The sequence below is a fragment of the Myripristis murdjan genome, chromosome 18 (genome assembly GCF_902150065.1).
Source record: "Myripristis murdjan chromosome 18, fMyrMur1.1, whole genome shotgun sequence".
Taxonomy (NCBI): Eukaryota; Metazoa; Chordata; class Actinopteri; order Holocentriformes; family Holocentridae; genus Myripristis; species Myripristis murdjan.
In genome coordinates this window covers 16353767-16377970 of record NC_043997.1, presented here as the reverse complement: position 1 = coordinate 16377970, position 24204 = coordinate 16353767, and the positions used below count along the sequence as shown (strand labels likewise).

The 24204-nt window shown below is 40.4% G+C and overlaps 1 protein-coding gene across 1 annotated transcript in view; it reads left to right on the top strand.

Moving 5' to 3' along the window:
* LOC115376791 (phospholipid-transporting ATPase ABCA1) overlaps positions 1 to 23693 on the top strand; it is a 185306-nt gene extending 161613 nt beyond the window's left edge. The window contains exons 48-51 of the mRNA XM_030076559.1: positions 140 to 243; positions 1482 to 1574; positions 14953 to 15196; positions 22189 to 23693. Coding sequence (XP_029932419.1) covers positions 140 to 243; positions 1482 to 1574; positions 14953 to 15196; positions 22189 to 22314 — 567 coding nt within the window. The 3' untranslated portion in view covers positions 22315 to 23693. The remainder of the gene's footprint in view (positions 1 to 139; positions 244 to 1481; positions 1575 to 14952; positions 15197 to 22188) is intronic.
* The last annotated feature ends 511 nt before the right edge of the window (positions 23694 to 24204 follow it).

Here is a 24204-nt window from a genome sequence, read left to right as displayed (position 1 = left end):
TTTTAAGGCTCAATGCTTGATTAAATGACTTGTTAAGATGAATATTTTTGCAGTGAATGGTCTCTTCAGTTTTCAGATGATGTGTGTGAGATGGAAAATGAATGAACAGCGTTAATGCGAGGCTGCTCTGTGATTGTAGGATGAGCCAACCACTGGGATGGACCCCAAGGCACGGCGCTTTCTCTGGGACTGCATCCTGAGTGTCATCAAAGAGGGACGCTCTGTCATTCTAACATCACACAGGTGCCATAGTGACTCATCAATGCTCTCTATTTACTGATGAATTTGTATGATAGAGGCACAAATAATAACAATTTTGGATTCAGGAGGAGAATCCAGAACGAGGGAGATCCAATCAAATTATCCATAAAATGTGGATGTAAACTAAAGAACATTTTATAATTGATTAAATTTAGTTACTTCAGTTGAGAAGTATTGTTTCCTCAGTTACAATGAATATAGGACGCCATTAATATTATTTTTTTAACCATGAAAAAGAGAAACTGTCATTTCCCAGGTCTTTTCATTACTGAAGCTCAAGCAAACACTCATGCAAACTTACTTTTTCCTCTATAATATTGGCCAATTCTTGTCTCAGTTTTGAATTAGAAAAAATAAATAAATAATAAAAATGAAATGCTGAAATATTTTTGCGAAACCTAAACTTGATGACCCAAGTTGATATGCAACATTTCACAATTCACATGCATATTCATTTTTCCATTTTCCAAATTGCTGGGGTTTTCAGATCAGTTGGGCTCATGGCAGCGGGTGTGAATAATTTGTGTTGCTGTTTCAGCCGGAATAAATTATCCTCATTGCATGTGTTCCCTTACTGGAGAAATAAAAGGCATTTGTTGTTGTCCTAGGTAGTGGTGGCTGAGCTGTATCCAATCATCCATGGCACGACCAGGTGGTTGTGTTTTGTCAAGTGGCAGATTCACCAGGTTTTACAAAGTCATAATCTTAATTGCACCATTTCTCAGGAAAGCTTCACAGGCGTTGCTTCAGCTACAAATGAGTCGTACTCCAACCCAACACCGGAAGAAAAAAAATGAGATACCACGAAGTACAGATGGTCCCTTCCTCTCTCTCTAATTACCAAATTTGTCGTCCATTTAAGGTGTCAGAGGAGACGTGTAAAAATGCTATTTGCTCTCCATACTTTAACTGTACATGAGAAATTATGTCTCATGCAGCTACCTGCAGCTAATTAGCAGAAAAAGATTTATTAGGCAAAAGAACTGAATATAAAATAAGTACCATTTTAGGTTGGCACAATTCAAAACTAAACCTGAGTTCTGCTCTGCATGATTTGAACAGCACTCTAACCTTTAGGTGTTGAAAGAGAAGGACACATCACAAAATCAACTCAGATGTCCCCATTATAGCACAAACACCTGTTTTAAGTTACCTCTCACTCTCTTTTGGAAACTGCTATGTTGGAAACAAAATCCACTTTTCTGTTTTTTTTTTTGCAGCATGGAGGAGTGTGAAGCACTATGCACACGCATGGCCATCATGGTAAATGGTCGCTTCAAGTGCCTGGGGAGCATCCAGCATCTGAAGAGCAGGTGAGGGTGCTTATTTTGCCACTAAACACACTCTGGACCCAGAGTAAAAATTTTTTAAAAAAAATAAATAAATAAATAAAAAAAATCTTCAAATCCTTTTGATTTGACATGAAAAGAACTAAATGCTTCCACTGAGCTCTTCTGTTGTTTTTCCATAAAACTAATAATTTTAATTAGTTGATAATCATCCAAGTAAGATTTGTTGCTTTGACCCATGTTTAATTTACTGTATACTGTTAATAAAAATAACATGATATCAGTGATCCAGTAATGGAAAGGAAAGTTGGGGGGAATCTGAACATAGTCAATACAATCTATTTCTTATTAATCATGGGAACCTTGTGATATTCCCCTAGATTTGATGCTCAGCCAAGAAGGAGTGTATAGGAGATAGGGCAGAGTGATATAGGGAAGAAAATCATTTCATATATTTTGGCAGATACTGTGACTGCGACATAATCCACAATTATATTGGAAATGAGCATTTTGCATCATAATTTTAATTGTTACAGAAATAACTATTGAAATGATGCTGGTGTGATATTTGCAGGGGTCTGATTAAAAAAAAAAAAAAAACATGTTCTCCTAAGTCTGGAGAATATGATTTGTAGGCCAGAGCATCTCTGTAGCACCACAGTACATTATTTATAATACTGTTTTATCACACATTTCACCTGTATCAAAAAAAAAAAAAAAAAAAAAAAAAAAAATGCAGCTTCTGTGGATTTGGATCTTATACTCGGCCATATTGTGATTTTGATGATAATTTGATTAATTGTTCAGCCCTAATAGGACTTATTCAAAAATAAATAAATAAATAAAATAAACAGCAGTGCAATATATCACACTGCATGTCGCACTCATGGTACCCGAGGGCAACACAACTGTGTTTTTTGTTTTGTTTTTTCCCCTGTGGATTATTGTAGCAGCTATGCTCTAAAAACCAAAGGCAGCAGCATTTTAATCAGCACTTGAATTGTTCGAACACCATATAATAACAGGGCATGTCACTGTATCTACTAGCCTTTCAATTTTATATCTCCGTGACAATATCAATGGACAGATTTGCTCAGCAGCATGCACGCTGTCTAAATGAACCCACTGTCAAAGGCATATGTATCGGGACGCTAAGCCAAACTTAGTCTTTTTTTTTATTGTAGACCCATCCACAGTTTAGTATTGATTTCACATGGAAAGATCGATACGAGGCAACAGCGCAGGCACTCAGCTTTTGACTGTGGGTCTTCACCGGCCCTCATGTTACAGCATGCTAAAACAGTGTTACCAGCCAAAAAGTCAAACCAATTCTTTTGCTGTTACCTCTACCCTACATTTGTCGCTCTCCAGACCCATAAGTTCTATTTCCAACATCTCTGTCCTAATGTGCACCTTTAATAGCCTTTGTACATGCCTCTTAATGCATTTTGTTAGGTCTCCATCTCCCATATGCCCTGACCTTAACTCTTAGCACTTGGGTATGCTCTCAGATATTCATCTGACATTTCCCAAGGCTAACACGTACGCCCGAAGCCCTGCGTGTAACAGCGAGTCCGATCCATTACGTTAGGTACAGTCTGGTGACATTATTACCACTCTATTGTGTGATCTTGCAAGAGGAAGGACATTTCGTACACACACACACACACACACATTCGCGCGCGCTCGACAGGAGTATGGGGTGGCAATCTGGGGTTGGGGAGAAAGATCAATACACCTGGGATGGGGGGCGGAGCGGACCATTTTTCAAGTTGTGCAGGGGGATTAGGGGAAGGTCAGGAACAGCAAGGAGGGGGCAACAGTGTCAAGGGTACAGCCCATCAACAGTGCTAATGTCATCATTGGCGAGGCTTTTAGATCACTGCAGCGACACGGCAACGTAGATGCCAGACAGGGAAGGGGATGAAAACGAGAGCGGAAAAGACAGAAAGTTGAGTGGAGAGGGGATAGAGAAGAAGAGTGATGCGCCAAACAATCCCTCCCAGATGTTGGGGTAATTGACAGATCCTCTGTGTCAATTACATCCTGTCTGAGAGAGGAGGGGGGAGCAGGGCGGTGTAAATAATTTATGAACCACACAGGAGCTATAGCTATCGAATTAGATGGGAAGGGCAGAGGGAACAAGCAAGACAGGAGAGGAGGGTTTGCACATGTCCTACTTCACTCAACATGCAATCAGGTAAAGGGAATCACCCACTTCACAAGATAGCAAGTGAGAGGAGGCAAGATAAGCATGATGTCTACACTGATTTTTGCTGTGCTTATTTTAGATTTTGCACGGACAATTTACATGGTTCTGAAATGCTATCGCTCGGTTCTTGCCACGCGGTGAATAATTTCTAATTAAGCGTCCCTATCTCGCTTGGCGCTTGGTGTAATTAATGTTTCATGAGGTGTGGGACCCTGTTAATGACTGAAAAGGCAATTAAGGACTGTCTTCGCTGTTTTCTTTTCTCCTCGCTGTCCCACCACATGTTTGTGCTACCCCCCGCTCCCACCCCTGCCAATGGTTTAGAATTCGATCCACCAACATGGAAGCCTTTAAAACACAGTGCATCTTTTTTTTTTTTTTTTTTGCACTTGTTTCCACATTGGAGTCCATAACATGGGAACAATGTAGTGTCTCACAAATGCCTGAGCTGCTTGCCAATTTGGAGATGAGAAGAGTTCCATCAGGCAGCGGGGGCAGAGGAGCGGGAGGCTTCATGGCGATAGAGGCAGGTGCTGTACGTCTTTGTCACGCGGCGGTAGCGGCTGACCTGCAAAACCGGGGGTGCAGTTTCTTCCCTCCGCTCCTCCCAGCCTCACCTTGCCGCCATCTCTTTTTCATCACAAGCCCCTGAAAGGAGCACAGAATCTCACCACAGGGGCAGCTCTCACATTTTGACCCCCTATTGCTCATATGTAATACACGCTCACCCTCCCACAACCCCGCCCCCCCCTCCACTCCTCTCCTCCAAAAACCTCTCACCACATTACCCTTATTTATTCCTCCCCCTGCTCATCTCAGGTGGCGAGGCTTGCAACCCAGCCATCCAAGTGCTTGTTAGTGCTGCCCCCTTTAGTTCAACAGTGACCCTGTCTTTATTACTAAGATGCCCTTCTGCTTCTTTAACCACCCTGCCTGTGTATATCAATCAAGCCCCAAATGAGACAAAAAATAGCCAATTCAAACCACATAGAGACACACTGCCAGTATGCAAGAGGAACAGAAGAGACTCCTAATGTGGTTTGGGCTAGAGGCAGGACAGTGGGGCAGCCATTTTAAGAAGCTCCTTCATTATCTTCCTTCACGGCTGTGTCGGCAGTTAAAAACATCCTCCCTACCTGTCCCCATACCGGGCACTCCAAATCAATCACTCCGCTTGAAATTTATAGAAGTCTGGTGAGGAAAGGGAAAAATAAACAAGTAAAAAAATGAACAAGTGGCTGTAAATAGTCCTTTAGCATTGCAGTGTGCTGGCATGAAAGCTCCCAGGTGCTAAGTAAACCCAAATGAAGTGGAGGAACCAATAAAAGCAGCTTCAAAGCTCCCCCTATAATCTTGTCAGTTAGGAAGGACGCGCGCTAGCCAATGCAGGATTTTTCACTGATTGATATCATTCATATCCTTGCTCACTGAGTACCAGCAGTAAGTACACACTACAGCCGCAATCTTATTTTCTCCTTGCTTAAAGTATGGCGCAATATAAAAGTGGGGGGTAAAGTGCCTTTAATGCATTAAGGTAATGTGGTGTAGGCGCAGGAGAGTTTTACAAGAGCACTGTCTAAAAGTTTGAATCAATCCCTTGAAGTTGATGTAGAGAAGTCCAATAAACTCCCTCCCACTCACTCAGCGTCAACCGTGAAGGTGTGCTGTTAACTAAATACTTTACAGCTTTTGTGTGTGTCATTGGCTGAGATGGATGGGGAAATAATGCTCTTTACAGTTTACAGTGCATCAGCGATGCATCTGTAATTAATGGCGCTAGGACACTGGCAGACACAGATGGTGCATTGTACATGTACGCGTCAGTGAGCTACCTGCACAAAGTACATTTATGCTTGTGTTTTTTGTGCAAATCCTAAGTTATGTGGATTTGTGGTTCTCGTGCAGATACAATATTTATTCTGAGGAGCTGTTTGTCTTATCTCTCTGTTTACCAGTAGCGCAAGCATCTGCGTGTGCATCCCTCTGGATCCTCTAAATTTGATAAGCAACTGTAGGATACTTAAGTTCCTTGCTGAACTGTGCATGTTTGAAAAGTCTGTCGTGGCAAACTTTTCAGCCAGCTGATGGCCCTCATGTAAGATCACTCCTAAGACACTTTGCCTGATAGAGATCATTGGCAAAAAAGACATGACATACCAGTGGATAGAGTCCCAAATATTTACTTAGACACTAGAACTTGACACAAAACAAATCAGCTAAATTAAAATTTACTCAACCTGGGCTAATTTTATTGTCACATCCTCCAGTCTTCCTGTGTTATGTATACACTAACTGCTCAGTTTGTGCTTTTACCAGTAATATGGCAAATGTGCAAACAGCTCACCAAAAATCCCACATATCTCAGCTCATATGTATACTGCAGTTCATATGAAAAGTATTTTATAGTTTGTTTTGTAAAATCTGAGTTTCCTCTGTGCTTGTTGCTCAGCCATCATTAACAGGCTGTGGAAAAAAAAAAGAAGCGAACATTTACATGTTTTATGTCTGTTCATTTAGCCCCATCCAAATGGTTTACCCATCAGTTCATACCACAAAAACATCGTATTGTTTGTTTATGTTCATACAGCCCAGTCTTATAAGATTAAAGAGGGAGTCATAATGTTGTTTTTAAATCTGATTATTAAGTTTTCTGCATCAATGCGGAACTGTTTAAGAGGAAATTATTTTGCATCAAAGATTTTATTACCCCCTGCCCATATAGTAGAGAAAACACACTTTGATGGGACTGCTGATTTTGCTTTATTTATGCTGTAGTTTTTAAATATTAGTTACTTTGAATTCCATGGTAGGGCCCACGCACTGGGATTTAAGAAATGGAAATAGTACTAAACATTGCAGCCATATAAAAACAAGATTTTCAATGTTTGTTGATTTTTTTTATTTTATTTTATTTATTTATTTATTTATTTTTACTTTCAGGAAAAATTATTAAAAACCTAATTCGCATGATGCCTGCCCCTGTATTTTCTTATGAGTGGGCTGTACAAACGGTTGGCTAAACCAAAAGGATGGGTATTTGAATGAGCATCAAATATGTTTGTCTTGTTGTGAGAAATGCCAAGCAGCAAGAGCAGAATGAAATCTGGCTGGTACCATTAAAAAGCCACTCTGTGGGCATGGATTGTCTTAATGAAAGGGAGTAGATTCCATGTCATGTGACCATGATAAACAAAAATAATTGTGTAAGAGCCCAAGTTAGACATAGTAGCTAATTTCCATCTGTAGTCCCTGGTTGTTAAAAGCTAAGAAAAAGAAGGATCAGTGAAGATTGCATTTAGCAAAGAGGCTACATCGCTAAATGTTGCTGTTTTCGTCTGAAACAGGTATGTGCAAAGAAAGTGAGGATTTTTTGGGGCTAGCTATTTATACATTCACCACATTACAACATTCAAACTGACCAGGTCTTGTATTAATTCATCACACTGCCTGTAAATATATGAACAAATTTGGTTGGTTTACATTTGTACAACCATAGAGTTAGGCAGTATACAAGCTGACCACTACATCTGTATACTGACCATATTTCTTTATAAATCATCTAACACACCCACCCACCTACCCACACACACACACACACACACACACACATAGATAGATAGATAGATAGATAGATAGTATGCAGTTAAAGACTATTTTTTAAAATTTAATAGGAATTTGAGCACCTCACTATGCTGTGCAACGTTCTGCCCACCCACCCATCCTTCCATCTATCCAGCGTCCCTCCCACCATGTCCTCCCGTTGCCTCTGGCCTCTCTGGCCGGAGCACTGCTGGCTAACCCTCCAGTGACCTGAGGAAGTATTTTGGATGACTTCCTGCCTGATCAAAGCATCAGACCACCCGAGCCGCGGTGTGACCTCATGCTCGGCATCCGCTCTCCCCCCTCCAGACACAAATACAGGGTTTGGCAGTGGCGAGGGTGACCTTTCTAGACTCCCTCAGATGAAGGAAGGCAGCGGCATTATTTTCTGCCTGTCATGCCCTTATCTATGTCTGGCTGTTGTTTGTTTTAAATTGCATGGAAGGAGAACTCTCCAGCAGGCTAGGGTGGAGGAGAGGATTGAGGTGCAATAATGAAAATGAAGAGGGGAGAGCTGTAGAGAGGACATACTGAAACAGTGGCCGGACCGCTTGAGGACAAGGATAATAGGCCACGTTGTGTTGTTATGATGAATCATATCCACACAGGGCTACACATTTCTGATGTCAAGACATCATCACTCAGTGGTTGCTAGTCAATTAGTACAAGCCTCTAGTCCAGTTTTACTTGTTACCATGCCTTAATCACTAGTATATATATTATTCACTTGCAAATGACAACAATAAACAGTTTGGATATGCAAATGCAGACCAGGAAGGCAGGTGTGGTGAAATTGTCGATGAAGGTGTGGATTTATTGATAAACCAGGATGGCAAGGTGAGGTGAGGTGAGGTGAGGTGAGGTGAGGTGTCTGTGCTGGTGTAGCTGAAGGCTGCGCGGCAGAGTGAGCAGTTCAATGATCCGGCGGGGACTGGTGTCTGGTGCAGGGTTTAAGGAGCAGACTGGTGACTGCATGATGACTGGCAGGTGTGCTGATGAAGATGGCTGCTGTGCAGGAAGAGAGAGACAGGGACACACCCACACCACACACAGGGAGACAGGGGGAGAGCACCAGGCCAGACAAGGATCATGACAGTAGATGCTGAACTTATGAATTTAGATTTAAACTGAAAATGTTGACGTTACCAAACACAGAAAAAACAAACAAACAAAAAAAAACTAGTCCCTATACACTAGCATGTACTAACAATGGAGCATTCACCAGGGAAGAGCAGATTAGCAACTTCTAGAGTGTGTACCCGACCCGGGTCTGTCTGGACCCATCAGGACCCAACAGGCTGGGCTATTTAGGAATCATGTTTGGGCTCGGGTCGGGTTCAGTCAGGTCGGTGTTATTTCAGTGAAAAGTGATGGACCTACTGTCTGTTTTGGGCAACTTCCTGTGTAATGCTGGTGTTTAAGTAATGACACTGAAGGCATAATGTAGGCTATTTCAGGTGGTAGATATAATTTAGCGATGGAGAACCAGCGAAATCTCGGACTCGGGTCGGGTTCGGATACAAAAACAAGAATGCTCATCTGTATGCTGTATGCTGCCTGATCCACACTCTAGCAACTATTCTTTAATGAATGCTCATTAACTACTAGAACTGGATACAGACTGGTGCCAATTAAAAAAGTGAATTGTATATACTGTAAAATAAAAACACCTAGTGGAAAAAAAAAAAAAAATTAGACATTCTCATATCTATATGAAAACTGTTTAAATGAGTCACCTGATAAAAAAAAAAAAAATCATTTGTTAATAGAATTTATTAAAATTACAACAGAATAGTCACTAGTGTCTGAAGAGTAAGTACCCTACATATCACTAGTGCCTCTTAGGGAACAGCAACTATCAAATTAAAACACTAGTAGCAGTAAAAGTAGAAAGTGACTAATTATTCACAAGTACCTATGTTACATTAGTCTATCTATTCTCTTACAGCTGGTAAAATTACAGTAGTGAGTGGTGGCTGGCAGAATAGTGACTTGTAACTAAAGAGTAGGCACTTGTGGCTAATTTAAATGGCAAATGGATTTTAGGGAATCACTGACACAACACCCTGCCATAATATAAAACCTAAAATGCAGCGGTCTTGTGGAAGGCTTATAATTTGGTGCAAGAATGCAGTCATCCAACACAGGGCAGGCTCTTTTCAAAGATATCCAAGCGTTTTCTCAACTTTCACAGCCAGAGTTTGTTTGAGTATTTTGAGTCAGACAGTGTATCAAAGATGAAAGAGCTTGTTTTGTCGCAAATACAAAGAGACAGAATAAAAATGATGAATATGAAAGGAAGATATGCCTCCCACTGTGCTGCCTGAAGCCACTGTGCAGTGGCACAAAGAGAGACAAAAGAAATGTAAGGTAGATGGGGAGAGAGAATGAGAGCAAGCTAATTGATAAGCCTTTTTACCGTCACTGACAAGCAGCATTTCATTACCCATATATGCCCCAAACCCTTTAGCCACAATGCTTCCTGGCATTATTGGATTTTTGTAAAATGTTTTTGCATCTTGGCTGTGCTTGGCAGTCCTTGGATAAAGCACAGTTCTTGCGCTGGCAGCAACAGTAAACATGAGGGGATTATCATCATAGCCTTGATTGGATGATGAATTGAGCTTGATGTCTGGGGATGGTTGTGATGTCACGGAAACGGTGTCTGCCTACAGGCTGGGTAGTCTCGCATTTTTTAACGGGCATCAAAAGGAATATGTCCATACTCAATATAAGATGTATAGTGTATTCTACATCAGAGAACAGCTCTAGACATATTGATGGGTCCGCACTTGACACTTCAATGTGAATTCTGCTTGCATATAAGATTAGATTTAATGTTCCTATGTGATATTAAAAACACTGAACTTGCTGTAAATATGGTGCTGGTTTTGAGCAAAGCCTGTATCTTGTTTATATTTATTCACATTTGTAGTAGCAGTGGTAAGGCTTGCAGCAGACTTGCATTTTTGTAGAGAGAGCAGTGGAGATTGTCCTCTTACATGCATTGTCTTCTTCATGCCCTTACAGTTTCTGTGGGTTGGGGAATGTGACCAGCATCACCAGGAATACATTGCCACTGGGCTGCATAATTTTTTTGTGTGCATGGACACTTTTGACGATGCATCTACATGACCATCCTCAGCACCAGCGTAAACGTCTTGGGGCATTTGTCTTAATGCAAAAAAAAAAAAAAAAAAAATCTGTGACATTAAAGTCATTTGCCATAAGCTCATACTACCAAGAAGTGGCCCACTTGTTTGGTTTAAGCAAAAAGTCATTACCAGTGGTAGTTCACAAGATGGAAGAGGCCCAGTCACTGTTTATATTGATGTTGCATTTGCTTACTTAAAAGAGAGTTGCTCTATCAAAAAGTCTGGAGGTTTAAAGAGTGTGCTGGAGCTATTGATGGCTCGATGAATCCATTGTCTCCCAAATAATAATAGCTATAATAAAGTTTACTTAAGTTTTGAAGTTTATTTGTTTTGCAGTTATCAAAACCATCATTACAAAGCACTTTACACAGAGCACCTAAAGCAATAAGAGTAAAACAATAAAATATACAAAAATGTGAGTTAAGATCAGGAGACAAGAATCAAATAGGCAAACAGAAGAATGGAAGTATTAGTAAAAGTGCAAGTGAGAATAACTTTTTTAGATTATGCATAAGAGTTATCCATTATTATTAATAGTTTGTGTTTCATTGTCAAAGACAAGTTATTTACTATTCTGTCCCTTTTGCCTTTAAAAGCTACATAGGCAAGAAAATAAAACAGTCCAGATCTTATTAATAAAGCACCAATGCTGATAAAGCATTTTATTATTAATAAAACTTGAATTACAGTATCTCTCATGTGCACAGCTTTACTAATATTAATATCAGTTGGCCCAGCACTGTCAGTAATGGGCAGGCTTTGTGCACCTGCACTGTCTTTAAGTATGCAGAGCATGTTGACCCCCTGTTGATTAATATTTCCAAATTTAAGTGTAATATTCTGTTACTTATTATCTCTACACCTTTGCCTCACACTGTTAGTGCTCTAAAATCCACGGCAGATAGATAGAGATTAAAAGAAAGACATTAAATAGCTACTTTTACACATTGACCTTATACATTGAAAACAGACTTATGAATATAGCAAATTAACCAAGTTGCCCATGGGCCTTTGAAAGCCCAAGTTCAATCAATTCATTGCTAATTATAGTCCATTTAGTCCTACGATATCGGCTGAAAAATATATGTTGTAGCAGAGCCTCTTCAGTAGCTTCTTGACCTCCTAAATAATATTATTTATGAAAAGACATATGCTCGCCAGTTGAAGGCTGTTGTGGACTGTCTTGTCTAGACTAACTGAGGCAATAAAAGCAGTGCTCAGATCCTCAGATAGGCTCGAGGCAGAGACGGTTGTGGAAGGGTATCAGTATCACATCGTAGAAAAGCCAGGGGATGGGACCATGTTCTTGTCATTATCTCCAGAATCGAACCATTTGTCAAATAGATCACATTACAGATTGTATAAGCAGTCACGACACTGGCCTTGTACTCCGTTGTTTATCAGGGCTCCATGCTTATGTTTTTCCCTCAGAGTGCATGTTGGGAGCACACCAGTAGGGAGTAACTGAATTTACGTGATTTATTTGTAAGCTACAAATACAACATGACTTCCTAAATGAAGATTCACATATCAATTTCTAGGGACCATAAAAATGGCAGCACATTGGAGTCCTACATATGCCAGGTGGTATATTGTCTGTATGTTAATATTTTGCCTACAACTCAAGTGTGCTGTTAGTTTCCAAAAAAGTGAATGGTAACACACTATCAGTATGTGGGAGTACTTATGATCCTTGTACGATGAAACAAACACGAGGACTTCCTCATGAACTTACAAATGATTATTGTTTCCTGTGGGTGGCAACTAATCTTGAAGAAAAAAAAACATGACATCTATACGCTGCTACAATTAGATAACTTTAATTAGTTAGCTAGCCCTAACAATATGTCAGTGTTATAGTTGAGTCAATAGACCTCGAGTCTGAGTCCTCAGTGTTCAAGTCAAGTCTGAGTCACCAATGTTGAGTCCGAGTTGAGTCCCTATTACCTGCATCCGAGTCTGCGTCACCAAATTTTAGTCTGAATGAAGTCCGAATCCTGCCTGCATTACCTTTGCCTGAGGCCAAGTCACCTGTCCATTCTGAGCTGATTTTCAATCTGGGCTTGGAGCCACACTACAAGAGGCATGAACATCATTTATGCTGAAGAAAGTCTCTCTACCTCACAAAAGAAAAAAAAAAAAAAGAAAGGAAAGTTTGAGTCCTCAACTATGGCTTCTAAGTACAAAGGCTGTTAATGCAAGAGTTTGTCATCACTGCTTGAGTTTGAGTCGTGTCATGAGTCATGAAAAGAGGGTGCAAGACCAAGTCCTGGACTTGAACACTAGGCTGTAAAACCACAGATGTAGAGAATTATCTGTTGATTTAGCTGCTGTGGTGAGTGGTGGAGCTAGTTAAACTCTTAACCTTATACTAGCCAGCAGCACCTAAGAAAATTAAGCACCTTCTTCTCTAGCCTCTTCCTCACTTTAACCCTTACTGCCGATACTGTCAGCACAAATCTTTTATGTAGACCGTGTAGGTCATGTCTTTCATGCAAGTTAGTCACCGAGCATCTGGTCTGTTTCAACAGAAAATGAGTAACTACTGTACTTAGCTGTCGCTGCTTTCATTGTAATCCAAAATGTCTTTTTTAGATGTTTTATTTTTCTTTGGCGTTGCAGCCAAGTTCATGTGTAATCCTATTTCAATATTTAGTGCAGTTTATTTTCGGATTGCTTTAATTCTGTATCTGCTTTAAAGTTTGTTTGCACAGTGGCATCCGACCGCAACTCAGCGGAATCCCATGGCTTGCTTGGGGGACTTCTTGAGGCGGAAAATAGCCGGGAGACAGAGGTCACAGTCATGCCGCTTCAAGATATGGTCTGACTCATTGGATCACAATGCAAGCAAAACACGATTGGGGAATGTTAAGACCTGTCAGTTAATGTGTCTTGGCATGATTGTATCGTAGAAACTGTATTGAAAATACAGTGTTGCTACGGCCTCTGTTGCTGCATGGGGATGAGTTCTAAATAGGTATCTCCAAATAACACTGCACTATCTGTGATAAAGCACACACACATACAGATTATGCACAGTAACTGAATTTAGATTCTTTATTGAGGCACTGTGGCTCTTCAACTTCAAGCAGCCGTCTTGTAACTAAAGGGACTTTGCTACCCATGGGGCCCATTCATTCTGCTTCTCGGCACCAGCACAGAGCTTCACTTCCTCTCTCACTCCCTGTGGGATGGTGGAGGCCTGCAGTTTATTCACCATATCTCTAATTGCCACTATGGGAGCTTCTGACTCACATTGCATGTAGCTCTGTACTGGCCCACAATGGACATTTCCATGAGTAAATCTAACATTAGGGAATTAATTAGGCAGAAAACAACGGGTCATAAGAGTGCTAACGACAAAATAACAAGGCACAGTCTTATTTGGTGCTCACTAGACGTAGCATACAACCAGGAAGATGCAGAATGTTAATTAGCTTGAGAGCTTAGCTATGGCCCATTTCAGCAATGACAACAGTACTTTATGTTCAGGATATGGTTCATGTTGTACAGTTATATCATCTGGGTATGATGACACATTTTTTTGAAGTTTCTTCGGCTGTTCAAAGAGAGTAACTTTCCAGTAAGGCAGCAAGCACTGAACTTGAGCACTACTCATCATACACAGTGCAATTAATTTGCTGATTGTGACATACTGTAATAAATTTATTTTGCACCATATTATAAGAAATTCTCTTAAGAGACAGTTTCCATGCTCACACCATTATATGTAATTATTTTGTTACTCGGGATATGTTGTTATGCTCTAATTAAGCCACCTGCCTTAGTTGTCTTAACATCAAGGAATTATTTTTGAAATCACTTATTATTATGTAATCCATCCTGACAACTTGCGACGCAGTTCAGATTTATTGTATGATAACAGTCCGAGCATTGATGGCCATTGTAATATGAGATGATGATAAAAGGAGAGACTGAAGAGGGAGGGGAATGAAAGGAGGCAATTTCCTTTGGGCAGCACCCAGCCAGTTCATCATGTTGGTGGAATCACGCTGACTCTTGCCTGCTTGTGACTCACCTGCTCCTGCGGCTCTCTTCACCCAGCGGCCCAGAGGTCGCTGGGAAAATTAAGAACAATTATACATTCTCCTCCCTTTCTCCTTAACTTCTCTTCCCTCTTTCCTCCAAGACACCATCCTGTTTTCCATGCTCATGATGACACAGTGCCATCACCGTGCACCAAAGAGGACAAAACAAATGCACATTATAGTTTGCCATGAGCGGTTTGGCATTGGTGTGAATGAGCAAGATGAGCAGTGGGAAAATGGTAACAAATTCCTGTGAGGAGCATCTAAATGTTCTTAGCTGAAGTGCAAAATTGAGTTTTGTGCCATTCCTCATGGCCACAAAAGGACACTAACACACAATTTATGTTTCTATGTGCTTGGTGCTAAACTATGGTTCCCTGTTCCAGATTTGGTGATGGCTACACAGTGATTGTACGGGTTGGGGGCTCTCCTCCTGCCTTGGCGCCAGTCGAGGACTTTGTACAGCAATCGTTCCCAGGAAGCGTCCTAAAGGAAAAGCACCATAACACACTGCAGTATCAGCTCCCATGCACAGAGGGGGCTTTGGCCAATATCTTCAGCCAATTTACAACCCATCAACAGAGGCTCAGTGTGGAGGACTACTCAGTCTCGCAGACCACTCTGGATCAGGTAAGGCTTTGGCACTCTGACTCTTTTCCTCTAAACATATGAAGCCTCATTTTTGTCTTTGCTGCTGCCTTTCATTTGAATGGTTTCATTTCAGCAATCAGACTGCTGAGCTATTAAGCAGTTCATTTTTGAGTCATCTCTTTCCTGTTTGAGGAAATTGCATGAAGAACAAAAATGTGTCAAGATGTCGTTTAATAACTTTAAGGAAACAATGTTCTCCTTCATAAAAGCCCTACATGCCTAATCCTTACAAAAAAAAAAAAAAAAAAAAAAGAAGTAAAACCCCATACCAAAACACAACAGAAATTCCAAAGGAGCAAAACCAAAATCCAGATCCAGCCTGAACAATTAAAAACAGGGGAAATATTGAAATGAGAAAAGAACATTCTCTGGTTTCCCTTGGTTATTACTAATCTGAACTGTGAAAATGGAATGAGTCACTCTAACTTCATAATTTCCGAAAGTTTGTCCCATTTCAAAGACGCAGATTAGCTTGTGACACATTTCCTTTCATCTGTATGTGGTATTTTCTAAACGAGGTACTCTTGGGATCCAGTTTGGTAAGTGGTTTTGGGGTGTTATAAGAGAATTGTGGCATTATGCAGTCATTTCTGCAGCAGTGCTCAATAGGAAAGCAGTAGACAGCTTGTTCTGTCTTGGGCTTCATTCATGGAGATTCAAACTTAGCCCATATTGCAAGGTCCTAGCTCTGTGGAGTGCAGATTTCTCTCCAAGTCAACTTAAGAGATCATTAGGTCTTCAATCAATACACTGTGCTTTTTTAGTGCTCATGGTTACAAAAGTCTGCACAGCCCAGGATAAGGTTTAAAGAATTACTATTGCCTACGCAGTAAAGATCTTCTCTCATTTAGGCTGCTGTTTGACTGACCAGTGAGACCTACGCGGCGTATGTGTAGCAGAGATAGTTCAGCAAGCGAGGTCCTGGTATCGATCAACAATCTAGACCGAGACCTTTTTATATGTAGCTCCCTGAGCCCATGGCTTGTTTTTTTTTATTCTAGCCTGAGTGCACTAGCTAGAACTCCTGGATGGTGAGATAAACTGAGCCCTGCATGTTGTGGACTGGCTTCACCTTGTGTTTTCCAAATGGCCCTGGGGACCTGATGCAATCAGGCCTCCGAAGTCAGTCTGAGTGTGTCTGGTCCCCCAAGCCCACCATTAGCTCAGCAGCAGATGACCAGGTGGTAGGTGAGGACACCCTCTGAGGGGTCTGGAAAGGTCATCTATCCACTCCTGCATGAGGCGAAAAGAGCCTCTTCTTGGTTAGAAATCTACCACTTATTTTCCAGACAAAGGCAGAACAGAGTGTCCGTGTTTGTGTGTTTGTGTGTTTCAGTATTTGAGTACATGTCTGTGCATTCATGTGTGCTTGTCGACACATTCATCTGCACTTTGGTGAAGAGAAAAATACACTGAACTGCAAAACTGTAGTTTTCTTTGTCTTGTTTTAAATATAAATGATTTGACAAAAGAGATACAATTGTAATATTAAAGATTTACTTATGAACATGTGGAAAACCCCTAGCAGGCCAAAGCCATTGCTTCATTAAAATATATACTATAGGGGTTAATTAGTCTCCCACAATTGCTGGATTTTTTTTAAACCATAGGCTAATTGCTTCGACTTTGGCTTTAGTCACAGTTGGCTTCTCCTATGGAGGTTGATAGGTTTTCAGCAGTAGCCTAATCCTGCTTCAAAGATCTCTGGGGAAGTAAAACAAAATTCTTGCTGATTTTGGAATTGCTACTAACATTTATTTTGCCTCTCTGCTGCATGTCAATCACCGTAGATGTTTTAAGTGCTACCTTTACACATTGAATTGAAAATTTGACCCATTGATTTTGTCAGTGTTGAGTAATCGTTGCAGCCCTCGCTGACTTGGTCTTGCCCTTGCACTTTACATGTCAGAGAGAGACAGAAGTGTGTGTGTGTGTGTGTGTGTGTGTGTGTGTGTTCGTGCGTGTGCGTGTGCGTGCGAGTGCAAGTGCGTGTGTGTGTAAACTTAAGCCACAACGCCTTCGTCTTGCATTATTCCCAGTTTAACATTTTCATTAAAAAGCAACGTGTCCCAAATTGTGCAGTGGTCAATATTTACCAGATCACAGGCAGTAAATAAATCATACTTGGACCAAGAGGTCAGAGCGTTGAAACACAGAGGGGAGGATGCTGGAACCTGTGCCGACCCAGACAGTCACCTTTCATCTGGTGATTTATAGAGAAGAGAGTTGACCTATAGTAGAAGACCCAGCTTGCACTACAATTAATATTGATCCTCACAGCCTGGAGCTTGGTTAATGCTGATGGCTGAGACAGTGCAGAGGGAGCATTTGAAAGGAAAATTTGACTTTCTACACTGTCATTCTACAGGACTGTGTGACCGGAATATAAAGTATTTGCTACTTTGTTTGTGGATTTAGTCGACTGAACTTTTTTCATTGTTGCAACAACAAAACTGATTATATAGATATCTGTGCTGGTGCAAAATACACAAAAGAGGTCATATATTTGTAGATGTAAGAAATTATTCATACTGTAATTTGTTTAAGAGACTGATACTGGATGTGTTTTATGTATGCCACCTCAGTTAATTTTGGTGTTCATTATGTCAGATGTTAAGTTTCATTATACTTGTTATTTCATGCTATAAAATAAATATTAAGTAATCTATAACATCTGTAAGATCAACTCCACCCCTGTCACCTCTCCCAGCCACTTGAGCTTTGGTGCCCGGTAACAGGCACAAAAAATAATGTTTTATTCCCACAGATGGCCAACATAACTAGTGTAATAAGAAGAGACACCAATCAGAAGGCAATAAAGAAGAGGTTTACATTATGATGCATACTGTAATAATAAAACCACCTTGGCATTTGCATTTTTGGCTTGAGAACAAGGCTTTTTGCAATTGTGGTTGAAATGTCTCATGACAGCAGTCGCTTGCTCGTTGCAGCATCCTCCATTGCTGAGCTGCTGAAAATATGAGTTGTTGAGGGGCGGATTGGGAATGTTTTAAAACACCAGTGAGGGGAAGCTTTTGTTCCAAACCTGAGGATACAGGCTGGAAAGCAAGTTTTGAAAGCAAGAAATGAGCAACTGGAAACACTGAGTCATTTGAAGGGGGATTCTGGCACATTGTCCACCCACTAATTATTCTTTATCTTGCAAAATGTTTTGTTTCTCTGGAATATCTGAGATGCATGTAGAACCAGGATTGTTTTCTTTTTTTTAATAGGTCAATTATTTTAACAACAGTCTGGAGTCTGCACACTGAATAAAAAATTGCTCCCAAAATTTAACAGAAATCAACAGGAACATCTGTTGATCATACCCTCATGGGATCAAAACATTGATCAGACTCACATTAATTTTCTGGAGTCAATCCTAATTCGGTGTGTGGACTGCACATCTTTTCAGCAATTATTTAAATCATTTTCTAGGAACGGTTTGCTCTACTAAGCATGCTGTCTCAAGGTCAAGACATCACCATATCCACAGTTTAGTTTTTCAAGCGTGTTACTGGCAGTAAAGTGCTACGAGGGCTTCAGAAACTCAAAAGTGAAACACCCAGCAAAGGAAAGAAAAAAAGGGACAATGAGAATTTTAGCACTAGGGAAGTCATTGCCTTATTAGAGAACCAATTTGCTCAGAAACAGGCCTATAAGGACATAATCAAAGATTTTGCCAGAAAGAACATTTGGTGTATCGGATTTGCCGCATGCACCAACAAGACACAAACAAAGCGTGGTCCAGGACTGCAACACTATTTTTATTGGATATTAACACCTCCTGAAGTGCCCTTCATGGTGTGAGATGCGTTTAAATTGCACCGTATGATTGGTATAAAATACACCCGAGGCCTATAGGTAAATAGCAGTGGAGATTTCATAGTTGCGGTACAGTCTTTGCTGTTGTGTTTGCCATTAAGTTTGGTAATTTTATGCACAGCAGTAAAGGAGAGCTGAAAACCATATTAAGGATAATTCTGATAATGTGCGTGCGCTTGTTGTGTCCGTGTTTTGGTCCTGCACTAGAGAAGGGAAAGCTCTAGCCTGTGGTGTGTGAATTGTAAGCATTTTATATGGGGGTTATGACCATTGACTGTTATGGTTGGGACGTGGGATGTGATGAGGGCCAATTTTGTCTCAGGCACATGAATTACACACAGCAGTCCAGTGATCAACAACCCATTCAGCCCCCTGCAGATATACCATTGTCATTTTGTTCTACAGAGCAGCAAAGAGCTACAAAATATATTCCCATGCACATAGAATCCATTTTTTTTTTCATGTTTCAGTGTTTCAGTGTTTAAATGGGCCTGTCCTTATATAAACCCCATCCTTTTGTTACATCTGTGACATATTATCTCTCAAGTCTGATCTAAACGAAACTAGTAGACTAAGAGATGTTAGATTTCTCACTTCTGAAGAACATTTGAAAGACGGTGTGTGAGCTATCACGGCTGAGCATGGACACGGGGTTTGCGTGTATTTAAAAACAGCCATTGTGCATTCAGCAGGGACTCCATAATATACAGAGGAGGTTAATTGGTCGATTCAACGTCCTTCCCCTCCTCTGTTCTGCCTCAATGGGCATCTAATAAACAGCCCAATGCAGCCTGCGTAATGTAATTAATGCCTGTATCCATCTGTTATTAAGAAAATGCCACTCAGCAGCACCAGTGCATGACGTTTGGGTTATGAATGGATGGTTGGCTAAACACACAAAGAGTACATGATGGGGAAAATGACATCACTGTTCTAACAAAGGATGAATGCAACACGGTTGTCTCAGCAGGAGATACACTGTGTCGTGTAAAAATTCCCCTTTGATCCTACTCAGATTCTTCAGGAAACTTAAAACAATATTTATGAATCCTTATCCAGAGCTGTAAAGCTTTGATTCAGGATTTCAAAGTGTGTGCAACTGCCAAGGCCAGATATTTCCATTCATATGAAATGATGTACGTGTCCCAGCATATCAAGCCAGATTCAGCCAGTGGCAGGGTCAAAGGCTGGGGAGGATGGGTGAGGGGTGTATTTTTTTTTTGTAACTGTCATTTTTATCCTCTTACTTCTTCCTCCCTGATAAGATGCCTTGACAACTGTGACCTTGATACACTCAGCTGATGTCCTGACATCACACAAACAGAGAGCATACTCCAGCGTGTAGTCTGCAGACATGGCATGCTCACCAGTTATAAGATAGTTTGCCAGCTTGTAAGATTTAATTTCCAGCTTTTGCCACTTGTTCATGTTTACTCACAACCAAGCCAAGCCTCCAAAAAGCATAACCACTCTATGGGCTGAAATATGCTTGGTCCATGTACACAGATTAAAATGATAATTAAACACAGGTATTTATTTATTAAACCTGATAATAGGGAGGTGGAATTTGAAACTCGATGATTTTGCCGTGTTCACTGTCTGTATCATCTGTATCTGTGTGACAGTCTGGCTAAAGCTTTGCAGCTGCAGCTACAAAGGAGACAAAGCAAGAATGGAAAGAAACAGAAATGATTTAAAAGGGTGCTGGATTATTTACACGTTACTGTATGCGTGATGATATCAATATTTCATTTTTTAAGTATCACGATTATCGTCAACACCCCTAATCTATGTAGGGCTCTGAGTTCCTGCCTGTGCTTTGAAAGCTCTCACTTGTTATTCTACCTGCTCTCCCACTCCACTATCTAGAGTGGAGTAAAGAGTCAAACTTGGAGAATATTAGCTGCTGATCCGCTATCTGATGGAATTACTGAGGAGAAGCTAAGTGCTGTTTCATAAGCGGAGGAAAGTGTGTCCCCATTTTTCAGCGAGATATTTTGAAGCGATTGGAGCCACTGAGCCTGAATTTCTCGACAAATTGTGCATTTCACCACTTTTCTGAAGTCTTCCCTTCACCAAAACGTCGAGCAGTGCTACTTGAAACAGATTCCATTTTTAATCCTAAATGTTACTAAACTAAAGGCATAGCATGGCATTATTCATCATTACACAATAAATACATCATGGGATTTTCTTTTTCTAAATGTGCAGATGTGCTTTATGTCGTGCTTTATCTTTAACGTTGAGTTAGAAAGGATTATTTCAGTTGGTGAGTTAAAAAGGGTTGGGAGAATAGATCTTTATTACTCTCCATCTTTATTATGTGGCCTTTCTAAAAACAAATAAAAGATAAATGCACCTAGGCCTGAAAAGTCCACTATGGGTTTATATGTTACATTCCATTTAATTTATAGAGATTTGCTTCATAGGGCCGTCTAATGGATAAGGCGGGGAATAATAACAACTCATCTGTTAAAGTTTCACCCCGCTGTGTATGGGCAAATATAGACACTTTGACTGGTTTCTGATGGAATTGGTCTGATTTTTTCCCCCCACTGGGACTCCCAGTAGAATCGAGTAATTCCCATATCATCTTATGTTGGTGCAGCCAGAGAGATCTTTTAATGGAAAAGCAATGCTCTTATCATTTTATTTGATGCTTTTTTTTTTTGTGGCTTTTTCTTGGTGAACACAAACTTTTTTTCCCTTTTTTTTTGCAAAGCTTTCCTGCATGAAACAGCAAACAAAAAGAATTTAAAAAGTCTGGAGCGCAGTGATGTTTACAACACAGTGAAATACACAACGGCTTTTTATGAACATTAAAGGATTGATTTCCTCTGACATTAAATGGGGCATCACAGAGAGAAGAATGATTGTTTTATTCTCTTTCTCAGCTGGTCAAAGATGTCAAACTGACATTCACTGTGTGAGCCCAGACTCTTTTACTTGATGCTTCATAGCCCTTGTCTGGCAACTCAATCACATCCACCCCACTGTCAGCATCACTATCTCTGTGTGTTTTAGAGTGCGGATGGTGCAGAGCAAAGTCAAAAATAAGGAGCCAGAAATCCAATGGCTCCTTGTATTTATCTTATGTTTTTAATTTAAGCCATGCAAGTCCCATCTTTTCCCCATTGCTTTTCCAGGTCTTTGTGAATTTTGCACGGCACCAGCACGATGAGGAGGACACTCAAGCTTATGACAACCCGGTGGACACCTCAGATGAGCTGCCCCTGTCGTCGGTGAAGACCTCGCAGGCAGCAGAGGTTTAAGGGCCAAACAACACTCCTTAAAGAGTAACTAAACCCCAAAATCAGACCTATACTTCTTTTAGTACTTCTTTTTTATTGTTTGTGATGTCTACCAAGCAGAGGTGCAGAGTCCAAATTTGGTTATACAACTTGTACAATGACAGTAAAAGGCTGTTTGATTTCATTTGATTTCACCTATAGGTGATGACATCACCTCCCACCAAACATCTCACATCCTACTTTTCACCATTAGAGGTCAGTTTGCACACAGATTCGGCTTTGGGGTTTAGTTACTCTTTAGAGGCATTGCTCACAGCGCAGCACTTAGAATACCTCTCGCTTGAATTTTGATTCCACTTTAAATTGCAAACAGTTGTTTACATTTGCCTTTAGCCAGACGTACAGTGTATTATATTATTTTACACAAGAAAATATTGCAAGATGTGTGTTTTCACTCAGAATTTGGTATGGAATGATTGTTATTAAACTAGATTTGTGCCATCAAGGTAAGAAGTGGATTTGGACCAGGATAAACAAACAGTTCACCTAAAATATACAAAAAAATGTATTGTATCTACACAACCTGCCTCTAATTTGTACTTGTTGGGGCGGATAGAAACAGTTTGCCAGGATCAAAGGTCAAAATATTGTCTCAAAGCCTATATTTGCCAATCAAAGATGACATTATTTGATATCAAAGAGACTGTATTTTGAGTTGAACCGCTCAAAGTGTACACAGGATGTTGTTCGGGTTGTGGACCTCAGAAGTCAGACATGACATTGACTGCAAGTCTTTGCCCAAATATGGAAATCCAGATCAAACACATTTTTTTCTATGGGAAAGATCATCATAAATTATTTTCAGTCAGTTCAGAAAATCCTATTCATTTCTTCCACAGATAATCCGTTTTTGATCCATAAATCTCGACAATGCTAGTAAATCAGAGACAAAAGGTGATATGACTTCTGAGGTCTATTGTGTTCAGTAAATTAGTCACATCCTGCATACCATCAGCATGCCACATGCCAAGTGTAAGCAACGTCATGTTGTACACACTGAACACACTGGACAGCGTGTCTTCATGACACTTATATCTTACTCAGGAATGGTTACATGTACATGCGAAGAGATATTTATACCAACGCACTTATTGTTTGTTTTCAACATTCATTACACTGCAATTACATTTCAATATAACAGTGTCCTAACCATGAAATCTCAAGCCACTTTTCCATGCAGATTACATGATTTGACACTCGGCTCTGTCTTCAGAATATAAATAACTCCTCATCTTGCCACTCACAGGCTTCATGGTTTACTTTCAGAAGTGGACGTAATTTGTATGCCTCGCAAAGTCCTCACATTACTATCTTGTTCATTGCAAAGAATAATGAATCTTATTTGTACGGAATATTGCTTCATGCCAAGACCAGTGATTAAACATTTGCACAAATAGTCACGTGACTCGGAGTTTAATGTTCGTACATTGCTGTATTTGTTCATTGGATGCCTGTCTAAAAGTCACTTTGAGTGACTTGTTCAACTTCCAACATTCTGCACGCTGCTTCATCGTCTTTTTTTTTTTTTTTTTTTTTGCTTTTCACTCTTTAATGTCTTTAACCATTTAAGTTGCTCTCTGCTATCTCTTATAGCGTTCACTTGCAGGCTCATCTTTGTTGAGTCTCTCTCTTATGTGCACCCTTTTAACAGAGTCCATGGGAAGCCAGACTACAAATTGCATCCACAATGGGTGAAACATTCTATTTCATATTTAGCAAGAGCAAGCCCTTCTCCAAGGGGAGGATGACACTTTGTCTGCAAGATGCTTTGGAATGAATTCATTTTCTTGTCAAACTCTCCTACAGGCTCTTTTAGTTTGATATCTCATGCTGTTTTCTAGTGTTTCTTTT